The 18,121-nt window shown below is 31.1% G+C and overlaps 1 protein-coding gene across 1 annotated transcript; it reads left to right on the top strand.

Moving 5' to 3' along the window:
• The first annotated feature begins 9 nt into the window (after positions 1-9).
• On the top strand, positions 10-15,238 carry LOC133177141 (UDP-sugar transporter UST74c-like). The gene is made up of 11 exons (XM_061312250.1): positions 10-127; positions 4,557-4,590; positions 4,760-4,846; positions 5,854-5,921; positions 6,504-6,575; positions 7,003-7,071; positions 7,736-7,838; positions 8,586-8,678; positions 9,403-9,549; positions 12,344-12,426; positions 12,964-15,238. The coding sequence occupies exons 1-11, from the start codon at positions 18-20 to the stop codon at positions 13,061-13,063; spliced, it is 966 nt and encodes a 321-aa protein (XP_061168234.1). The 5' UTR covers positions 10-17; the 3' UTR covers positions 13,064-15,238.
• The last annotated feature ends 2,883 nt before the right edge of the window (positions 15,239-18,121 follow it).

Here is an 18,121-nt window from a genome sequence, read left to right as displayed (position 1 = left end):
CAGTGTAAACACGAAAGATGGAGGAAGACGTTGGCTCATTTTTCTCCAGAATTGCCTCTGCTATATTCTATGGCGTGGCATCCTTTATGATAATTGTTGCCAACAAATTAACGCTGACATCTTACGGGTATGTAATATTTCTTCTTTATTATTGTCTATGTATCATGCCTTGTGTAATAAATTGCTTTCTTGCTAAAATAAGAGAAATATAATAACCAGTGTATGGAAAAAGGGTCGTTCAGTGTAATTATTTATCCTGTTACATGCATGTCGGAATATCAAAATGCTGAGAAATGATGATTCAAGCTTCAAAAATTTGTTGACTTGGCATAGAGGATTGCTTGCATTGATTATCTGCATCCTATTCTGTGTCCTATAATATTGCAAATGTATTTACATTGGATATCCATATAGCTGCTATATGAGTTAAAAAAGATATACATTTGCTACTATATGGAGTTATCTAAAACACGGAGTATAATTTTCAAACATGTGATACAGATCGGTATACAACTATATGCTCAAATCTACCGTTAAACCCTTCGGGCTATATGGTAGATTTGATCACATACCATCCTGCACATATCTTTATCCCGAAAGATGTATAAAAATGAAACTTTATTACTTATAACTGTCTTATTGCAAATATTTGCACATATAATCTTAAACCATGAAAATGTTTTATTTAGAACTCGATCAAATCATGATATGGTACAGTATAAGTTAATCTGTTGAAAACATCAACATTTTATAACATCACTGAGAAATTATCATATCAACAGTTTGTGACTTTACAATGAATTTGTGTATACTGTGATAGATATGCTTTGCTCAAATAGTATTGTACTAATCTCTAAAAATCTTCTCGAGAGCAGCAAGGCCATGATTTGTCATATTTATATAAAAGCATTCTCAGGTAATTTAGATTTCAAGTTTTTTTTAAATCATGACCCTGGGGGGTAGTGTGGGGCCACAATGGGCAATCAAAGTTTTACATTAGGAATACATAGATAAAATCTTTTAAATCTTCTCAAGAACAACAAAGCCATGATTTGTCATATTTATATGGAAGCATCACCAGGTAGTGTAGTGTAACAGGAAAGGAGAAAATGTATGGCTAGCCTGGGAATTGAACCTGGGACCTCTGCATCACTAGTCAGGTGCTCTACCAACTGAGCTACCCAGGCCAATATCCACAGCCCAAACCATTACATTCCTCCCTCCTTAAATTGTCTTTGCCCTCGAAAACACAACCCAAGTTCTTATTAGCCCCTGGCAGGACTTTAACCTGCAAGTCCAGGGGTGGTCAAAGGCACCAAATCTGTAACAGGAAAGGAGAAAATGTATGACTGGACAGGGAATCAAACTGGGGACCCCTGCATCACTAGTCAGGTGCTCTTTCGACTGAACCACCCAGGCAGATATCCACAGCCCAAACCATTACAGCAGTATCAAGTTTGTTCAAATCATGACTCCCTGGGGGAAGGATGGAGCCACAATGGACAATCAAATTCTTTAATTGGAAATTATAGGGAAATCTTTAAAAGCTTTCTCAAGAACAGCAAGGCCATGATTAGTAATATTAATAGAGATTTACAGTCAACTTGTAGACAACCCGAATCCATACATGTCCAAGAACGAATTCGATGTCGATATCGACAATATCGACAATATTATCTCGATATCGTATCGATATCGATCCTGATCAGTATTACTAATTGGAAATATTCATATATGAGATTTGGTGCTATGTCGATGTCCTCAATATTGACAATACCATGACGATATCGTATCGATATGGATCCTATTTGTACAATTCATTTTCAAAATGAGGTATAACATAATTTTACAAGGCCACAAGCGATGTCGATATTGATTCATTATTGGCATGAATATGAAAATAAATAAGGATGACAAAGGGTTAGGGGTTGTTATTGCCTTGGGTTAGGTTTAAAGTAAGGTGTTGGGTTAGAATGAAAGTTAGTAAATATGTTTTTAACAATCATGATTCGATATCGATACGATATCGACAGTAGGGTCAACTTATTAACCAGAAAGTACATATGCACAAGTATTGCATTAAGAAATACAGAAGTTATTGTCTTGGGTTGGGTTAAAAGTAAGGTTTTGTGTTAGGGTGAAAGTTGGTAAAGATTATGTTTTTAATAAACATGATTTGATATCAATACGATATCGTCGATATCGACGATATCGATGGCAAGTACAATCTTCTAAAGGTAAAGTATTTAAATATAGACACACATACACATTAACAGGGACGGCACTTTCCAAGGGTTGAGCAAATATTATTCGATATCGCAGCGATATCGATGATATTGACACTACATGGAAAGTTTTATAAGTGATAGTTTTCAACATGTTCAAGTAACTCACATGTTAAAAAACACAATATTAAGGGTGGAAACCATAATCCTTTGAACAATCATGATTCGATATTGATACATCGTGGATATTGACAGTAAGGAAAACTTCTTAAAACAGAAAGTATTCTGTTATACACACAAGAATAGAGAAATATTATAGCAAACTATAAAAAAGTAATCTGTCGATATCGTAACTACATCGTGTCTTGGACATAACTCCCCGAATCGTAAACAAGGAGTCAACTTGTATTCAAAACTAAAGTGTACATTCTTTTTTCTACACAAGTTTTTCATAATGTAAAATGACTAAAGTAGTCAAATCACCAGAATATGAATTAGGGATTGGACTGTTGATCTGATGTTTTTATGTGCAATTTAGCAATATTAAGTTAAAAGCATTAGTATTTTTAATTTGCGATCGGTGCTTCTTGCAAAATTACAAGATAGTTGATTCCTCACATATATTTAGGAATCTACAATGCTTATTACCTCATCTGAGCTGAAAGCTCAAATGAGCTTTTCTGATCAACTGTTGTCCATCTGCCGGTCTGTTTGTCCATCAATCTGTAAATTTTTCACATTTTCGACTTCTTCTCAAGAACCACAAGGCCAATTTTAACCACAAATGGTACAAAGCATCCTTGGGTGAAGGAAATTTTAAAATTTTCAATCGAAGGGACAAGTACTATTCCAAAGGGAGATAATCAAGAAGAGGCAAAAATAGGATGAAGTCATTAAAAAATCTTGTTCTCAAGAACCATTGGGTCAGAAGAGATGAAACTTATGTGAAAGCTTTCTGAGGTAAAGTAGGTTCTAAATTATTAAAAACATGGTCCCCAGAGGTAGGATGGGGCCACAATAAGGAATAAAATTTTTACATTGAAATATGTAATAGGGAAAATGATTTAAAAATCTTCTTCTCAGAAACTGTTGGATCAAAAGAGATGAAAGTTATATGAAAACTGTCTGAGGTACCATTAATTCTAAATTGTACAAATCATGGCTTCCAGGGGTAGGGTGGTATTACAAGAGGGGATTAATGTTTTACATCAAAATAGGAAAAAATCTTTATAAATCTTCTCAAGCACCACTGGACCAGAAGAGATGAAATGTGAAAGCTTCCTGAGGTAGTGTAGATTCTAGATTGATCAAATCATGGCCCCCCAGGGATAGGGTGGGGTCACAATAGGGGATTAAAGTTTTACATGGGACTTTATAGGAAATACTTTTTGAAAATCTTCTTGTCAAGAACCACAATTGCACCATTCATATGCAAACATTGCCAAGTTGAATGGATTCTTTTTTCCCTACCAAATTATGTACCATGGGTTAGAGGTAGCTAAAATAGGGATCAGTAAAATAATGCACATATACAAGAAAAGAATTTTCATCTCTATTTCTACAAGGCCAAGATAATCATGTTGTGTGGATTCAGAGACCCTTAGAGTTTGAGTGGGCTTTAAACATGGGGTCACAATTTTTCATGGAAATATAAAAATCTTTTGGAAAATCTAAAGAGCAGATAGGGCTAAAATTACTCAAGTGAGCATTGTGGCCCATGGGCCTCTTGTAAATAAAATGATACAATTAAGTAAAGAAATTTATCCATTATAATAGTTACCAATTTAGAATGGGGGCAATAATTAAAATTGGGGAAATCTAATTTAGTTTGATAATTGATATTATGTCATGTGATGTATGGAAACTTTTGAAAGGGGGCGTGGCAGGAGAAAGAGAATTAGTTTCTATGGCAACAAACATCATGCCTTATTTTTGCTTATAGACCTAAAATACATATCTGCTTAGTTATATTTGCACAATGTAGTAAATTTTATCAATATCAGACCTTTTATTTCCAGCTGCATACTGTATGTGTACTTAAAAAAGCGGGCTTCATCTTTTAGAGGCTTTGGAGCAGACAAGGATGCGCTAATTCATGAATACCGCTAAGAAATCATTTACAAATGCAATATATGGCATGGGCATGTATAGCGCTAATTCATAATTTCGCCAACAACTCCATACCCAGTGATTGTGCTAAATTCTGAATATGCCAATTTATGTACATGTACAGTATATTGTGAAGTGTTTGATGGTACAGAAAATTGCATGCATGCTTTTAATATGCCTGGGTTGATATAAATTAATATGTGAATGTATTGATCTTTGCAGCTTTCCATCTTTCCAGTTCTTGGCTCTTGGTCAGGTAAGTGTTTCAGAAGGTTGACATTCCAAGATGATTTTCTTATTTCTGTGAAAAGAAAATGTATTGATGTTTGAAGTGACATAATGATTGAATTCTTATACATATATTACAATTAATGGTATGCAGGGTTTATAGATTTAACTTGAGCTGAATCTATCATCTATTTCAGATGACCACTGGCATTGTGATTCTACTCTTAGCAAAACTACTTGGTTTAGTGGAATTTCCTGGATTTTCTTTTGGAATATTTGTTAAAGTATGTTAATTTTAACTATAAATACAAAATAATAATATTATTGATATGTACAGTCAAACCTTGTAATCTCGAACTCGGTGAGACCAAGAAAAAACTTCAAGATATCTGTGGGTTCGAGATATTGAGGGTATAATACTTGAAGATAAAGGGCTTGGGACTTTCCAATCACTTCGAATATGCGTTGTATTCGATATATCCATGTTCAAGATACCGAAGTTCAACTGGTACTTGTTCTTGGTAATGGTCGTATGAGTGTGTGTAATGCTTTTGAGGTGTTTCTTACAAATTGTTTGTTGTTAGATTCTGATTCCCATTATAATTAATACAGGGAATCACAAAATAGGCCTATATTGTAAATGGTAACATTGATTCAGCATATACTAATATGCAGGTACATTTTTGTGCTTGCAATATAACAATATGTTTGCTCATTTTTTAATTGACAAAGGCTCTTCAAATGGAAGACTTGCTACAGTTAGTCAAATTTATATTCAACCATTGCTATTCATGTTGATCCTGTTCAAGTTATATACATGGATATATAGACAGAAAATATTTAAAATATTCCATGATATGCATCTACTAGTACATTTCGATGTATTAATATAGGGTCATTTTATAGCTTCTTTTTTTTTCTTCAAATGATGAAGAACAACAGATTTACACAATAGGAACTTGTATAACAAGAGGGCTTTGATTTACAAAATTGATATAAATCATCAGTATAGTTATGAACTGTATTATTCCTTTAAGCATTCTTGCCCCTATAAAAGCCCCCTAAAATATTTTCCTATTGTCAGTATTCATATGTTTGACCTTCTAGGATATTAGCATTTTGTCCTGATAAATTTGATCTAAAGCTATATGATTCTAATATGCATTTCCTTAATGAATATTTTTATACCAGTCCTAAACAATTGTGTATAATGCTGAACAGTTATGTTGATTTGTTGACATTCACATGTATTTACCAAAACTTATTAAAACACCTCTATTTTCTTTTACAGATATGGCCATTACCTATAATTTTTATTGGCAACTTATTGTTTGGTTTAGGTGGAACCAAGAAACTAAAGTTAGTAAGAAATCATTTTTTGAATAATATATAAATTACTAGCATTGCTGTTAAAAATCTGAGGTATTAATTGATACGATGATTTAACTACCTGAGGAATACAATATACAATTATTGCTGTTTTTTGAGGTCAATACGATGATTTAGACACCTGAAGAGTACAATATTCACCGATTATCTATTTTTGGTCCAATGTAGAATAAATAATTCCTTATATTGACCTGGAAATAATTCCTTACATTGACCTGGAAATAATTCCTTATATTGACCTGGAAGGTCATGTGCAGGACAATATAACGTAGTATTTTTCTAACATTGTTGGATCTCAGCCTATCAGAGAGATGGGAATTAATCAATCATATAATAAAATTCAGTATTAATGAGTAGTAGTTACCTGTCTCATCAAAAAGACATATATAGCCATGTGTGAAAACGGCTAGCTGGCTTGATGAAAAAACTTCATAAGCAGAGGTCTGTAAAATAAGTCCCTATTTATGAATTATGAGCAATTTATGAACTATTCATGTGGGTGAGAAATTCTTCAAAAATTACATTATATTAATGTATTATTATCTTTTACAGTTTACCAATGTTTACAATTCTAAGAAGATTTGCCATTCTCTTTACAATGATTGCAGAATATTATGTGTTAAAGTAAGTAGCTCATCTTGGTCAAACATGAGAGAGAGAGAGAGAGAATTCAGATAATGCAAAGCAAGTTTGTGCTATTTTAATAGGATTTATGATTGGACAATTCTTGTTTGTTAATTCAAGATATGTATAGATTTCATTTACTGGTAAAATGTTGAAAAAAAAATTTTCTTTAGTTTTTTCAAGATATTACTAATTTTTTAACTGAAAGAATTAACTGTTTTATTATACAAAGACTAAAATATATTTGGACAATTTATTTCTATTTTCTTAAGTTGGAAGAAGAAAAGAAAATACTGGAGTTCTACAATTTTTATAATTATATATCTTAGTCTGTTGATTTACGAGTCACTGAGAGTTATTTTGTCTTACATTTGTCTTATTTCCTGTCTGCATGCTTGAGCATGATGTTTTGTATTTTTTTTATCAGTGTAAAGGCACCAAGAGTGGTACAGTTTACAGTTTTTCTGATGATATTTGGTGCAATAGTTGCTGCCAGGTAAAATTAATGTAATATTAATGATATAAGGTAAAGAAATCACATGATATAATAATGATATATAACAAAGAAATCACATGATAATGATATATAACAAAGAAATCGCATGATAATGATATATAACAAAGAAATCACATGATGATTATTTATTAAATCTTGTAACAGTATGATCATTAAAATCTATAAAAAGTGTTTACTTAGTATAAAAGACATTTAAGGATAACTAACACAAACATTATTTCACTTCTTTGTTTTTGAATATTGATGAGAATTTTAATATATGGAAATATGCAAGATATGTTAAAATGAGAAGAAACAATTACATCAAGTTGTGTTTGCTGGAGAATTGTTTTCAGTGCCTTGAACTCTTCTGAGACATCAATTAAACATTGCTTTGAGAACATCCTGTTGTTGAATAGGTATTACTGGATACTATTCTCTATGGATGTTTTCTAAAATATCCTAAATTTGTCCAAAATATGTAAAAATGTATAGATGTATAGATTAGAACTCTTCACAAGAAGGTAAAAAAAATGTTTGTGTTATTTATCATTAATATGAGTGTATACATTTCTATGCCTTTTGAATAATCATATGATATATATATATATATATATATATATATATATATATATATATATATATATATATATGTTTGCTATAGTGATGACCTGACCTTTGACCTCACTGGTTACATCATGATTTTACTCAATGATGTCTGTACAGCGGCCAATGGAGTGTACACCAAGAAAAAACTGGAAGCAAAGGTAAACAAAAATAGCCACTAATAAACAAATTAGTACTTTAGAAAAATAACATAAATTGCAATCTACTCACTGGCAAACATTCCTTCAATTGAGGTTTTCTGAGCATGCAAATAAATTTTTTCTATGCTTGAACACAAATTTGAAGTTGATATTTTCTCAAATTTTGGTATAATATCATGACATACGTGCTACTAGAGCATTTCAGACTGATATATTATAAAAGCTTGTGTAGAAACTTCTTTTAAAATTTCTGGATGCATTTTATTGACACACATCCTTGCACTTTCACAAAGAAAAATACCAGTATATCCTTGATATTTAAGAAAAGTGGAAGATTGTGTATTAATTAAAAGATATTAAATAAAACTATAATCCAGAAAATCTCTAAAATTAGAAATGTGAGAAAGCAAAACCAACACACTGGTGTTGTCAGTTTGTGTTCAGTGATGAGTGCAGAGTTAAATTGAAAACATTAACAATAACAGAGCTTGTTCCCATGTTTACAAATACAAATGTTTGATGTAATGTTATTAAGAATAGTGTGGTCATTGAAATTTAAAACTTTTCATATACCTGTAAGTTCAATTCATTTAACTGAAGTTATTTTGTGATTAAAAATAGAAATTTAAAATTGTAAACAAAACTGCAATGCAACTGTGTCCAGGCCCCATCAAAATTATAAGAAAAATAAAATTTGAAATATTTTGTATAGGTTGATGTTAACAAATTTTTTCTTTCATATTTCAGGATCTTGGGAAGTATGGATTATTATTCTATAATTCCCTCTTCATGATTTTACCAGTGTTTGCTTTTGCTTTGTATAATGGAGAAATTGAAAAAGTAAGTGCATTCAACTTTATTCACTCAAGATGTCTCTAGTTCTAGAATATCTCATCTAATTTCTGAATTTAAAGTTGATATTAGAAAAATGGTCTAAATCAAAGAATGTATAGTGACAAAATAACAGCCTAGGTAAAGTGTGCAACTATTAACTACCGGGTATGACTTTTTAGCTCACCTCGACAAATTCTAGATGAGCTTATGCTATACCCTGGTGTTGGCATAAACATCGTTATGCCAGTTTAAGTTTTAAGAGCAAATCCATTCTCAAGTAACAGTCTTACCTGGACCAAACTTGCATGGATGATGCATCTAGGGATGCACACAGCCAGGTTTGCTTTGGATGCTGGATCTGACCAAATTTTCTGGGTGAGTGATCAAGTTAAAGTTTTAATTGCAGGTTAGTACCAGCGTACTTGAACCAAACTTGCATGGAATCCCTGGGATGATGCTTCTAGGGATGCACATTACTAGACATGCTTTGGATTGTGCATCTGACCTATAATAGTAGGGTTGATGAAACATTTAAAGTTTTGAAGCAGGTCCATTAAATTCTACCCAAATCAATCTTGCATGGATGCATCTAGAAATGCAAATTACCAGAACATTTATTTGGTGTGAGTCTTTGCCTCATATATAGAGGCATGTATAAGCTTTGTAATTTTTGATTACCTATGTACTGACTGTAATGAATAATTGTGTGATATTCTGTTTTCTGTGACAGGGTCTGGCTTATAAAGACTGGGGGAATCCATGGTTTCTGCTACAGTTCTTATTATCCTGTACTCTTGGGTTTATCCTGAACTACGCCATTGTTCTTTGCACACATCACAATTCTGCACTCACCACAAATATTGTTGGTGTTTTAAAGGTATGACCAAAATACATGTAGTAGAAACTGTCTTCTGTCTCATATTATTAATTTTGATATACCCTTGTATACAATTAAAAATTCAGTTGTTCTTTTTTTTCAAAAGAATTAATGCTCAAGTCATACAAAATTCACAGAGAACTATCAAAATCATGTTTGTTTATTATTAGTTCTACTTGTTGAACACCAGAAAAGCTTATGGTCGAATTAAAAAAAAAATGACCAAATGCATATTTATCAACCCACACTAAAAATACAGGCAATGAAAATAGATTTCTATGTCTCAGCATATGTCTTTAGATAGTGTCTAAATACCTGCCAAATATCTCATTGATATCTCAATTAACAAAAAAGTTATGCTCAAAAATGATGCTAAAATTGTCAGGAGTGCAACATCTTTTTGTGACATTTTGAAATTTCAATATTTTTTGGAGATCTGTGAAATAAAAAATAATGCTTCATGTTGAAAATAAAGACTTTCCTGATAATATTCAAAGTATTGAGCTTTAAATGTGGACTGTCATAACTTTTGTTTAATCAGGTTGTGGTCATGGCTGATGTTTAAAAAAATGTTATACCATGTCAGGAGTGCAACAGAAAAAATGTAGTGTTGCCAAAAAAACATCAGTTGTAAAATTCTGATAGAAAATTAAGACAAAAAAGAATTTTGGAAGTGTAAAATAATAACTGATATACATTTTAAAACTTAAAAATGTTATATAAATCACAAGCAGCATTAATGAGAGTCAAGTATATGTGCATACCCAAAAATTTCAGGAGTGCAACATTTGATGTTTTGCTCCCAAGCGTGAAAAAACTGTTATCATGATTATATGATTTTCTGATTTTTATTTTGGAAAATAAAGACACAAAGAACATTTTTACCAAATAGATTTATCAATTACAGGATCTGTCTGTGCTTCAGATCCATATTTCTATGGTCAGGAGTGCAACACATTTTTTTAAAGATTCAAGTTGTGTGACGAAAAGACTTCTATTCATGCTTAGAAGTATTCTCATTAATTAATAATGATCTTTTTGTATAATTTAATGCTAAATTATTGACAGTTTTATTATTAAAATCCTTCCTTTTTCAATTTTGTCAATTCAGATGTGTTTTTATCTTTTTTGTGATTTTTTTAATGAACGTTAAAAATAAACACACTAAAACATTGTCATAAAATTCAAGTAATTCCTCCTCAACTTCACTGAAACAACAGAACAAGTTCTTATGTAATTTTCACTTCACAATTCTACTTTAAAGGTCCCAATGCTTTTGGTCAGGAGTGCAACAAATATGTTAGAATTATAAATCATCCAATAAGAATAAAAAGAAAAAGTGATGAGTAGAATTTTTCTGGTGGGTTACTGTGTTTGTCTTCTAAAGGAAAATATGCTTTAAAATATATTTTATCTTCTAAATATACATTTAAGCTAGTTTTTTGGCATAGAATAGAGTATAATTCCAGATAAAATGTGAATTTTAAATACTTTCATCTGTTTTCATTATGAAGTATTGGACTATAAGTATTGCACAATTTCATTACCACTTGATGTTGCCAACACTTTATGAATTTTTGTGTTCTATGGTTTTTATTTTAAACTTTACTGCAGTCAGGAGTGCAACAAAACTGCTTCATAATTACCAATGATTTTTAACTATCTTTACTAAAAAATAAGTTGAAAAAAATGCTTGATACTATTTGATGTTCAAAACACTATGTCTATCAACAAATTACAGAAATTTTACAGTCAATTCAGGGAATAGTTTTCATCATTTCACATATATTTTAAATACAATTTATATATATTACACTTTGCAAATAATCATGTTTTAAGGTCTTCAAAATATGAAAAAACTGCTGTAAAAGATGAAAAATATCAACATGACAAATTGATTTACAAAGTAAGAATGGGTTATTGTGTGTTATAATTTTTAAAACAATGTTAAATAAAATACATATCAGATGTCAGCAGTGCAACACAATAATGTAACATAGGGTCACTTCAAAATCTAGTATTTTTTGTAAGAGAACTCGTATATAACAATTCTTTTTTGGCTTAGATTTAAAGAATTGACTTGAACGGACAAAAAAGTGAATTTTGGGGAATTTTATTGCTTCATATTTTTTTCATATTAAAACTTTTCAAACCAGAATTGAAAAAAAAAATGTAAAATAACAATCAAAAAGCCACTTTTTTGTCACATGTACAAGTGAAGATACTCATTCAAGGTCTAGATTTAATCATTTATACCCCTTTTACCATTTTGAAGCATAAAAAACTATAATTTCTTGTGATTATGTATTTTAGAAAGTCTTTTAAGGTGTAATGATATTTTCTTTTTTCAAAAGAAATTTTACCATTAAAAATTCTGAAACTTTTTAATCCAATTGTCTATTCTATTGCCACTTCAGGATTTTAAACTAGAATGCATTTGTAATATGATGATATAAGTGAAAAATATGTTATAAGTAGTTGAATTTTGCCAAAAAAATTCAGTTTGGTGGTCATTTTTTTTTTAATTCACCCTTATGCTTTCTTGGTCTTTTGAGGTTTTTTATGTTGTTTATGTTTAAATGTTAGCCCCCTTCAGCATTGAACTTGTTTCAGTAACTCTTTGTCCACATACAAGTTCAATAAGTTGAATATAAGACTGATTCTGTAAATATGAAGCTCAAGACAAAAAGTTCATAGTTTAATTTTGTAGAGCTACAGTCTCATCAGAAATGTCTGGCAGTGAAAAATAAAAGTATGCTATATCTGGATTCATTTATTTTCTTTACTTTTTCAGAACCTTTTGGTCACATACATAGGAATGTTTTTAGGTGGAGACTATCATTTTAGATGGATTAATTTCATTGGTGTAAATATAAGGTAATTATAACAGTGCCTTTAATACTGATTTTGAAATAATAGATATATTTTACAAAACATGTATCAGTAGTTCCATATGAACACTTTGTATATGTTTAGATTAGGGATGGCAATTGAGTATAAAATTGCCAATCGGTTAGCTGCAACACGTTCCAACTGATTAACTTATCAATGTTCATGGAGGGTTTTTTTTCTTCAATTGAATCTGAAATATTTTTTTTATGAAAATTTGTTCAAATATACACATTTATAATTCTCTTTGACTAACAGATTACAGATTTTGCAACCAATTACCATTATTCCAACCGAGTAACCAGTTATCCTTTGCCATCTCTAGTTTAAATTAACATACAAAAGTAGTAATTTTTAACTTCTTTTTTTTTTTCATTTACAAAAAACTAAGATTGTAGATTAAAGTTCTTCAGCAGTTTGTCAGAAGTATTTCTATCTTTATGGAGTGATTCAGTCTTTTCTTGTTAATATTAATCTGCTACATGTAATATAAAAATGATGATTTCTTGTATGCTATAATTTTAGTGTGGCTGGGAGTGTGATATACAGTTATGTGACCTTCAGAAAACCACCCACTGGAACAATAGAAATCAAAAAACCAGAAAAACCTGTACAAACAGTATAGTAGCTTGAGGCTATTTCTTACGTATACCTAATGCATTTATGTGAGGGTTGATCCAATGTCACTAGCCCTATATATTCTTTGATAATGGAAGTCATCAATAAAATTTTACATACTTATACCTCTATCCATTTTAAATGTTGCCTCAATTTTTCGTTCAGTTAGATATAATTTAATACTTTTTAAAATAGTTTCATCTGTCATCATAACATTACTGACGTCTTTTAACGTTTTACCCCGGTACTTTTCGGCACTCATTTTCAGCTCATCCACAAATCTATTACTGGTAAATCTTTTACATGCTTCTTAATTTTCATCCTTTTTAATTAATTTTCTGTTGTCCTGCTATAGAGTGTCTCACTTGATTGTTTTTAATTATTTGAGCTGTCCGTAGTTCATTTCCATATCCATATCGTGTGTACATGTAGTTTTCGTATATAGTAGGATTGAAGAGACTATGACATTAGAGGATGGTTGATTATCCGTTCACTTTCTTCTTCTGTTGCAATTTTTGAAAAAGTTGATGACCTGAGTAAATATCGAGACATGATGCCAGACTCTTTTACTACAAATTAGGAGAATAACTTTATAAAGATATAAAAGTTGCATGAAATACTTTTGTAAATTGAAGTCGTAGAAATATAGAGGGATGGGAGGGAGAAGGATTTGATAACTTCTAACGTCACTTAGTTTTGAAAGTTGGTGTTGTAGATTAAATGAAACATTTGTAACAGAGATTTGAAAGATTTGTAAATGTACCAAAACTTAGTGACAAAAAGTAACATCTAAAAGATGTTGGTAATGTGTCAGGCAGCAATAATCAATACCTGACATTATGTTTATCTGAATATTTTAAAAAGTATGACCATATATCTGAATGAAATTTTTAGGCAACAGGCAAAATAAGTAGAGGTACACGTACACAAAATTTTGTTGAAATTTTTCAACTATTTAAGATTTTATAGCAGGTTACGACATTGCTTTTGGATCAGCCATTGTACAACTGTTCACTGAGGAGGCAGGGTTGATAGTTTACGTATCTTGTGTACAATAGGAAATTCATATTAACAAGTAGATAACCATAACAAAAAATATCCAAGCTGTAATATACATGTGCATACACGTGCATACACCTGTTAACTTAAAGTCTTAAGAAATTCAATTACTATCAAAGCCTGTAAAATCATAATTTCTAGCTTTCAAGGAATTATAAGATTTGTAAAATTGCTTTGCATTGAAACTATATATACATTAGTAGTGCATCATAATAAAAACTACATGTGTAGAGAAAGATTTACATGCATAGTATGCAAGATACCAATATTCAACTGCTTCCTTAATATGTAAGATATTTAAATGATTTATACAAGAGTCTCTATTTTGAAATCCAATTTTTTCTACAAGTTATTGTAGCTAATTCGACTTGCCAAGTACTTTAACACAATTTGCCTGTCATTCTGGCTACTGCAGATCACCAAAATTTGGCGACACCTTATTTTCATGAGATGCTGTACATTACTTATTTTACGCAAGTACTTAACATGAAATGTTTCATAGTCACCAAAAAGCAAGAACATGAATTTGAGAGTAGACTTTTTATTAAGACATTACATGTATTTTAACAATATGAAAATAAAAGAGAAGAGTTTTTTTTTTGTGGGTGGTGCTTCAAATTAAGTGATAAATTCAATAATAAATAATTTGTATTTAGGAATCTACAGTAGTTATTTGGTATTCATAAGTGAGACAAAAATTTTCACAGGTTTTGTTAATTGTTATATATGATCTTTAATTGTACAAATATATGCGAGAATGAAATTTTTGTAAGGAGATAGTCTCACGTAATGTTCTCATGAAAATAAAGATCTTACGAATAAAGAGTGATTTGCAGTATCCAATTTAGTAACATGTACAATGTATTAGTACATGTAAACACACAGTTTAAATACTTATTAATTAACCTATAAATTGATTATCATTTGTGATATTATTATAATTTCTGTTTAACAAGGTTCTTATTTTCAATGTTCAAATACTTTGTTTATGTTATTTTTTAAATGTTTCTATAGTTATGTTGTATATGTTAAGCATATACATGTGGATTTTTATATCGGTGTCATTTGTTGTCTATTTTCTTGTGCAGCCAGGCAAACATTAAACCTAAGTGGGTATTATAAACATTTTTCTTAATTTTTATTGGGAATGGTGTAAGGGTTTTCTGTGTTTGTTGACAAGACAAAGATTCCTCAATTCAATCTTTATAATATTGTGTTTATGTTATCATTCCGCCAGCTTGAAAAGAGGGTGTATATAATGATTGGGGTGTCTGTCCATGCATCTGTACATGTATCTGTTATGCTTGGGGTAGTCATCCCTTATCTGCAACTCCTCCTATACAACAGAATAAAATTTAATGAGACTTTCACAGAATCTTTATTACATAGTGTCATTGTGTACCCTCTATTTTGCTTTTCTATCAGACTTGTATTTGGGGTTTCCCATTGTAAAACATGGACACTGTCATTCTTTCTATAATATTGGGGTACCCCTTTCTTATCCATAACTTCTCCTATACCACTGAATAAAATTTTATAAGACTTTCTGGGAATCTTTATTACATAGTGCCATTGCGCACCTTCTATTTTAAATTTTGATCGGACAGATATTTGGGGTTTCCCATGACAAAAGGTGCCATTATACTCGTATGGAAGTGGGAGGGGTCAATTTGTGAGCTTAGTGCTCACAATCCCTCCAGTTTTAATAGGTGATGGTGTTTATTTGTGGAGAAATGTAACCATCATTACTTTTTTGGGGGGTGGGTGGGGTGGGTAATCAATCAGTTTCCTCTTTCTAACCCCCCCCCCCACCCCCCGAATTTTATGCCTTCCTAATTAGCATGGAGTATTTTTTTTTTTGCACTGATCTGCAATAATCCTCATATACTAGTAGTTTTGAAATGAGGTGAAATATATACCTGTAGCATTAATTATCCCTGCTGTGGGACTACAGTTCATAGTCTTAAATAAGATTTAATTGTTTCTTAATAAGAACAATCATGTTTTTTTTTAGTGTAAATGAGCCATTGAAGAAGTAACCTAATTTAAACTTTAAAAAGTCTTTAACTCAAGAACAGCTTGCCTGTAATAAGGCAGCCCAACATGCCAATATTTTCATGTAGACTTTTGTTCAAGTCATACATTCTATAAATTTTAAAAATTCCTGCAAAGGAACAAAAAGTCTGGTACTACTTCTCAGGTCATGTAAGCAATCTCATGTAGAGTTGTTGTATACATAGGTATAAATATTTTTTTAAAAAAATAATATCATGGTTAGTACACATATTTTCATTTCTATGTTAGATTTTTGTGAAGAAATGATTTGTTTATTAAATTTCTACACATTTTCTGAACCTTTAGCAAATCTGTATTAGTGTGTCATAAGGAGAAATACCAAAAGTTGCCAGGCAATTAGTCATGTTGAAAATATATTATGTATTTATTTTAAAAAGTTATTTCACTTGAATTATAACACTATGTATTTATAATATTTTATTTGAGTATGTTTCTTTTTATATATTTTTTTACTGTATTGTGGGATTTATTCAATTAAATATGAAACATATAACAAGAGTTCCTTATGAACTTTTATTTGTGGTTACAGTACAGGTATCTAGAGTGGAGGCTCGTTAATACGGACTCTGATAATCCAGACACTTCAGCATCCAGGTGAAATTTGTAGGGAACAATTTATAATCATAACTACTAATTTAATTATGTTTCAATAATCTGGACACATCATTAAAGATAACACAATTTTTTTTTCTTCCAAAATTCAAATATGTTATCTTTGTTTAATTAAATAGGTGCCTCATTCACTAAAAAAGTGATATCTGTGTAACTTTATACTTGACCAAGCCACATACTGGTAATTTGGTGAAAAGTGGGAAAATGTAACTTTACAGTTCAATCTAATTTTTGAAAAGTTTTAGAAATGTATGAAGTTTTCAAGAGTCTATTTTTACACAATATATTTTACTCAATTAACATTTTTTAATTAGGTTTCCATTGAAAGAAGTATTGAAAAAAAGCAATGTAGCTCTTTTAATGTGGGAGATAAGAAAATTTAATTGTAGTATACATCGACAATTTGCTCAAGAACACAAATGATCTGATCAACAAGGACCTATACATTATTAAGTTGTAATATACAGTTGAACTTCAGTATCTGGAATACCATGGATATGTCAAAATCATTTTGAGGTCCCACTACTTATTCCTTAAGTATTTTACCCTGGATATCTTGAATCCTTGGTCATCTTGAAGTATTTTCTCGGTCCCTTTGAGTTCAAAATAACGAGGTTTTACTGTATTTTCAATACAGTAAGTATTGAAAATATTGTGGGAAAAGGGGGATGGGATCTTCAACATTTCACAGCTATAATTTGGAGACTTGGGATCGGATCATCTTACCTTTCAAGTTTAAAGGGATCAAGAGAATATTCTGCTTTCATTATATTTTGACACCCCCCCCCCCCCCCCACACCCCCACCATAATACTAGTATCTTGAAGCTTAAGAATAAAACTTTTGTACACCATTTGTACACCCCTCACCAGCCACCACTGTTAACAATGAAATGTGAGTAAGTCAAAAATTTCACATCTATGATTTTTAGGCCACCTAACTCACTCACGTTACCTACTGCTATCTGTTTTTGTCTATCAACTATGTGTTGGTAATACACTCATACATTTTCAGCTTCTCAGCTAAAACCACTGAACCAATTTCAATCAATTTTGACATACACCATTTATGGGCAAAGGGGAACAGAACTTTTGAATATCATGGTTCATGCCCCCTTGAGGCCTAAGGGGTGGGGCTAAAACCATCATATTTATTGCAATCTTGAAAATCTTCTTTGCTTCTGGACATTGAACAGTCAAACTGTTGGCATGATTGTAATAAGCATTGAGCCCTCTACCAAAATTGTGAAATTCGTGGCCCCTGGGTCAGGGGTTCTGGAGTAAGGGTGGGGCTCTAAAGATCAAACAGTAAAAGTGCAT

The sequence above is a fragment of the Saccostrea echinata genome, unplaced genomic scaffold (assembly GCF_033153115.1).
Source record: "Saccostrea echinata isolate AGI-Se365-2 ecotype Australia unplaced genomic scaffold, CSIRO_AGI_Sech_v1 ptg000086l, whole genome shotgun sequence".
NCBI classification, from domain to species: Eukaryota; Metazoa; Mollusca; class Bivalvia; order Ostreida; family Ostreidae; genus Saccostrea; species Saccostrea echinata.
This window is presented reverse-complemented; position numbering and strand designations above follow the sequence as displayed.

Bases quoted from the DNA above. Each gene is read 5' to 3' on its own strand.
- LOC133177141 (XM_061312250.1), top strand. From the start codon at position 18: ATGGAGGAAGACGTTGGCTCATTTTTCTCCAGAATTGCCTCTGCTATA. The intron at 4,847-5,853 runs GTATGTTAATTT...TTTCTTTTACAG, and splicing joins CTTTTGGAATATTTGTTAAA to ATATGGCCATTACCTATAAT. The intron at 12,427-12,963 runs GTAATTATAACA...CTATAATTTTAG, and splicing joins TTCATTGGTGTAAATATAAG to TGTGGCTGGGAGTGTGATAT.